Genomic DNA, 6,200 nt, shown 5'->3' with positions numbered 1-6,200 from the left:
AAGACTACTGAGTTCATATAGCAGGTTCAGAGTAGACTCCAGACAGCTTAGAGTCGGCAGAAAACTATGCCAATAAGCACTGACCAGATCTAGAGTTCTAGGTTAGGGACATGGTTCTTTTGAAGGTGTCACATTGGAAATGTTTCATCCAATTCAGGAAGAGGGGCAAATTGGGCCGCATCTATGTTGGTCCTTTCAGGGTTATAGCACGGGTAGGCATGGTTTTGCATCGTTTACATCTTTCGAAGTAAATCAGTTAAATTCATAGCACATTCCATGTCTCTCAGCTGCGAAAATGTTTGGTCAATGATTTCTCAGTGTTCCCATTGAAGGATATTCAGGTGGATAATCGTCTGAATATGTTGAGAGGCCGATGGCGATTCTTGACAGGTAGACGAAAACCTTGAGGAACAAGGTGGTTGAGTTGGTAAAAGTTCAGTGGCAACACCACAAGTGATCAAAATGGACATGGGAGTCGGAGGATGAGATGAGAGAGCACTACCCGAAGTTATTTGGGGCATCAGACTTTGAGGACGAAGTCTGATTCAAGTGGGGGAGAATTGTAACATCCATAACCCTAAGGTACTAAATTCATTCATTTTTATATTGTGAGGGTCCTAACGACGTGAGATCTTAGGGATCATGTCATGAGTGACCATTGACCTGTGGACCCACGTTTTGGAGTCTCGCGACGTGAGACATAAGGTCTCACGACGTGAGTGTGGCTTAATGAGCCCAAACCTTAATCTTTGGGTATTTAATGGAAAGAGAGGGCTAGGGTTGCACAACATTAGCCTCCTGCACTCTTTTACCTCTTGAAAGCCCTAATCTCGACACTCTTGAAGTCCTTATACATTTTTTAGATCTTTGAAAAATTATTTGGTGGTTTTTGACTCTTTGAAGTGGAAGAAGACCTTGGTTGAGCAACTTCTTGGTGTTTTGGCTCCTACCTTGCAATCTCTTGGAGCTTTTGGATCATTATAAGTCTTAAAGCTTGGACCTTTCTACCTCTTGCATGCTAGATCTAAGTTCTAAGCTCCTTTTTGCATTTTTTGATTTGGATTGCATGCATGCTTGGGATCTATAAAGTTGGCAACTTTATGGATCATTGAGTCATTCTCTATAATAAAGTCTTTGGATATGAGTTTTGGTGTAGTTTGAGACTCCAAGCATGAGTCTGGATCTCATTTTTCCCATTCTTGGCCTAGTAAGAGTTTGAGTCATGCATGACTGAAAAGATATGATTTTTATCATCCTTTGGGTATGGGAAGACCCTCTGGAAAGTCCCAAGTTATGGCTCTGGTCAGTGCAGATCTCACGATGCGAGGATAAGATTGTCGCGTCATGAGAATACTAGCCATATCGACTATCTTTTCCAGATTAGGTCATGAAGTGACTCAGGGTGAGGTCGCGACGTGACAAGGTTTGGAATCGTCTTGATAGGCTGAGTTGACCCGCTGAGTCGGGACTGGGTCGAGTTGGTGCTCACGACGTGACCATAAGCTGGTCACGACGTAAGGATCAACTGTTGGAGTTTGGACCGTTAACCTTGGGCCTTGTTGGGCCATTAGACTTATGATTTGGGTTTTTGTTTAGCATATCAGGCTTCCTTGGATTTAGGCCCATGATGGGTTTTGGGTCCAATTTGGAAGATTGAACTTTGGGTTGACATTTAGGGTTTGGGCCTTTTAAGTAGTTGGGTTGGGCCTTGGCTTTGGGCTAAGTTAGAAAAAAGGGTAAAATGATCTTTTACCCTGGTTATGGGCTAAGCATCTTAGGTTCTTGATTACGGGTCAAGATCCAATTATTAATTGAATATTATTTTGTCATGATAGTGCGGTGATTTTCTAGACCAGCAGACATATATTCGTTTGAGTATTTCAGTAGCTAGAGATAAGTTTCCTCAATGTGTTTAGCGGGTCGAAGACACCAATGTCGGCCCATGGTTTTGTTATGTTAGGATGCTAGATGTCTCTGTGACTCTTGCATGTGTTATGTGCTTCCTATGCAGTTATCGCGGTCAAAATTTCAATAGTGGTCACATGCCGCTATTTGAGATCGCGGTTATCACGGTTTTTTAATATTACGTATAATTTATAATTTTATATTATATTTATATAGAATTTATATGTTTGAGTATTAATACTATAAGTCTATAAAGAATTAGTATCATCAAACCTACAAAGTCATATAAAAACATAACATAATATTCTATTATAGTAATATGAAAACTAGGTAGTGTCAAAGTGTCAAATAGAGTTTAATTGCATTGCACGTGTTCAATATCGTATTAGTAGGTTGTGGTTTATTTAAGGACTTAAGTTCCAAGTCGTAGCCTCATAGGTGTGGGTCAATTTACAAAAATCATTAATGGAGTCCGACCATACCATCTCAAGTCGTCGCGAGAACAGAAAAAGAGTTGTAGGTAGGCGTAGTTGCTTTGAATGATTTTAATTATGTTAGTTGTTCGGTATTTTTAAAATGAAAGTGTAGTGAGATCATTAAAACCAGTTTTAGTGACAAAGTAACCAAATGGCCCAAAATGTGAACGAAAATGGAATAGCGCCCGTAGCACCGCTATAGCGGTTATTGAAATAGTGGTGAATAGCGCCACAAATAGCAGTATCGTAAAACGAAAACACTAAAATGAAAATAGCGGCTCTTGACCATCACAAAGCGCTATAGCCCCATCATAGCATGCGATTGATAGCTTAGTGTGCTTGTATGCTTACCGGGCAGGGCCCGATGACCATTTTGTATGCTATTCATCTTTGTAATTATCGCATGTGTTATGTGTTTATATGCTTATATGTTTATATAATTATATGTATACCGGGTTGGGCCTGATGACTGATAGATTTGTATACCGAACGGAGCTCGATGGCCGGCGGGGCCCATTATATGTTTGTTAAGTATGGTATGTGGTATTTTGGGGGAACTCACTAAGCTTTGTGTTTATGATTTTCAGTTTATATTTTCAGGTACTTCTGGATCAAAAAGAAAGAGTCTGAGATGATTGCAGTGCACACATCACCTCATTCTGCATTTTATGATGTAGTTGATACACTTTGTTCAACCATGGTTTTATGATGATGTTTTGGATAATAGTTTTATTAATTTAAACATGATAAAAAAGCCAAATAAATTCATTAAGGGTATATTGGTAATTTTACATAGGCTTAACTATAAAATTTAACAAGTTAATCAAAATGACCAATAGCGAAACAAATTTAAAATAGGACTAATGGTATGTAAAGTTTTCTCCAAATGAATTATCCATGCAAAAAATGTTTCACAAAAACTATATTAGAGAAAATCTAAAAAATATTAGGACCATTTGTGAAATTTTGTGTAAATAATTAAACAAAGAATTTGTTTTTGAAAAAGCACCTTATGATTTATTTTGTTTAGTAGATAATGCGAAAAGAAAAAAAATCAAACAATTTTAATGAATAACAATAAAATTATTGCAAAACAAATCATCAAAACATTTTATCAGAATTTTTTTCTATAAATCAAGTTATTTTTATTAATCTAACGATTTACATTTTTGGTTCGTTAAAAACATTTTTCCTTCCTGTATATATTAATTAAAAAAATTATTAACTTTTCTAAATTAATCATTGGATTGACGGGTGTTATTGTGTGAATGTCTAGGGGGTGATGTTCAACTCAGGAGTAAACTCATGCAACACATTTTTTAAAGAATATCTTGTTAATTCGTTAAATTATAAATAAATCTGTTTTTTTCTATTTAATTAAATGGTTTTGTTTTCCATGTTGGTATTTAAATATTGGGTTTCTTCTATATAAATGTGGTGGTTTAGTTTTTGGCTTTGGTAGGAACTCTTCCATATCTTATTTCTATTGATTTAAATATTGTTGTTGATAATGATGATAATATTTTATCGAGCAATACTTTTATTTATATAAAAAAAATAGCATCAAATGGTTATAAAAATAATAACCTTTTAATGAATATCAACTTAAACCCGTTTACTTTATGGAATCATATTTTCAACGATATTGTTTGATGCTTTTCAAAATGTTGAATAATGTTAAAATTCATTGTTACCATTCACTCCGCCTTTATCTTTTGTCAAAAAGTTAGTTTGAAATTTTAACATGTATTTTATGATAATAATTATAATAGGGTGTGTGAACATAACTTATAAAACTATATTAAAAACAAAAAATAAAATCAAAATAACTTATAAAATATATGAAAATAATCAATATTTATATGTTCATCTATAAATATATGTATGTTCAATTATTAACATAGAAAATATTTGAAAATAAACATATACATGGTTTTATAATTTTAGAAGTTTTATTTGATCCATCTCAATTATAAATAAATAAACAAAATTAAACAAAAAACAGTTTTGATGCGAATAAAAACGACATATAAAATCTACATCAACACAATTTATAAGGAGTTAGTAGACATTCAGAATCTAAATAAACCAAGATCTGATGAATTCTTGCTCCACAACCATTTTCATTTGTCGTTACTATGGTTATATTTTAAATAATTTTATAAAAATAACTTGAATTATTTAATTTAAGAAAATCTCAGATAAAGAAGCAATTATATTAAAAAATTTAAGAATTGAGAAAAAGACATTTCTTCGTTGTTTATTTTAGATGATTTGCATAAACAAAAAGGGGTACGAGACTATGACAGAGAGAATCACATTCACCCTCTTCTTCCTATGAATTCTCCCATTTAGATCCTTAAACCCACAGTTTCATTCACCAAATATGATGGATTTGATCTCATGCTACAGTCAATACGCAGTACAAGTCTCTGAATCATCGTCATGTTCAAGCTATACAACTGCTTCTTCATGTATAATTTCCCCCAATTTGATCCCATCCACCCAAACCGCCGTCTGTTGTTTGTATAAAACCACCCTCTCCACCGGTGAACACCACTTCATCACCGTCACATGGTACCGGAACGCCACCACCCAAGGCTTGCAGATCAATTCCGGCGACGACTCCACAACGGCCTTCCGTCTAAACACGCATTCCAGACTCTTCCGTAAGAAAAAGGGCAACAAGTCGTTCGAAATCAACGATTCGAAATTCGAAGTTTACTATGATCTCTCATCGGCTCAGTACGGCGCCGGAGCAGAGCCGGTAGAAGGTTACTACGTTTTGCTCATGGTTGATTCCGAACTCGGATTGTTAATCGGAGACATGCCTGAGGAGTCCACCGTTAAGAAACTCAAAACCAATAAACAGATGGGGAAATTCTCTTTGCTTTCCCGGAAGGAACACTTTTCCGGCAACACCCATTACACAACAAAAGCTCAATTTTCCGATACCGGAAGTTCGCATGATATTCTGATCCGGTGCACCGGAGAAAACGAAGGGTTGAAGTACCCAGTTCTAGTGGTTTACATCGACAAACGGGTCGTGATTCGGGTGAAGAGGTTACAATGGAATTTCAGAGGGAATCAGACCATTTTTTTAGATGGATTGTTGGTGGATTTGATGTGGGATGTTCATGACTGGTTCTTCAACACAGAATCCGGGTCCGGGTCGGGTCATGCAGTGTTCATGTTCAGAACAAGGAGTGGGTTGGATAGCAGGTTGTGGTTGGAAGAGAAGATTGTGAAGAGTGATGATGAACAGAAAAAAGGATTCTCATTGTTAGTTTATGCAACTAAAAGCTAAGTTCATATTTCTCTTTGTAGATTTTCTTCTCAATTTGATGTGAATTTTTGTCAAATTATCATATAAATTATTTTTTAGACTAATAAAGCTTACAATCAACTCATACCACATGCAATAAAACTTGTACATCCTCATCATCGATCTGATCATGTGTTAACCCATTTAAATTCATATCATTTTTATCATTTCTTTTATGGGTTTGATAAGTTTCACATACTCTTGAAGACTTACTCACATGTTCTTTTGATTATTTCATCAATCAAAAAAGTTAAGAGAGAAAACGTCAAGAAAGCAAGAAACTTTATGTTGTTTATCAACTGACCCATTTCTAATAATTGAATACGAAGATCATATAAGTGTACTTTTCATTAAATTAAGTTCATATGGGTTCTATAATGGTCCCTTTAATTCAATTGAAGGCTATTATGATTTATGAGTTAACCAAGTGCAACTTGTTTTATTGAGTATGGTCCAAAAACTCAAATAAATCCAACTAATCAAATAATTGAATT

At 35.2% G+C, this 6,200-nt stretch overlaps 1 protein-coding gene across 1 annotated transcript; it reads left to right on the top strand.

The window, feature by feature from the left end:
• Positions 1-4,648: 4,648 nt before the first annotated feature.
• Positions 4,649-5,873, top strand: LOC111901422 (uncharacterized). The gene has a single exon (XM_023897270.3). The coding sequence runs from the start codon at positions 4,768-4,770 to the stop codon at positions 5,686-5,688; it is 921 nt and encodes a 306-aa protein (XP_023753038.1). The 5' UTR covers positions 4,649-4,767; the 3' UTR covers positions 5,689-5,873.
• Positions 5,874-6,200: the final 327 nt, after the last annotated feature.

This window comes from Lactuca sativa, chromosome 2 (assembly GCF_002870075.4).
Source record: "Lactuca sativa cultivar Salinas chromosome 2, Lsat_Salinas_v11, whole genome shotgun sequence".
In the NCBI taxonomy this organism is placed as follows: domain Eukaryota; kingdom Viridiplantae; phylum Streptophyta; class Magnoliopsida; order Asterales; family Asteraceae; genus Lactuca; species Lactuca sativa.
The sequence above is the reverse complement of the archived record's forward strand: the minus strand, read 5'-3'. Positions and strand labels throughout refer to the sequence as shown.

What these genes read in the sequence shown, in the direction of transcription:
- LOC111901422 (XM_023897270.3), top strand. Translation starts at nt 4,768, where the DNA reads ATGATGGATTTGATCTCATGCTACAGTCAATACGCAGTACAAGTCTCT.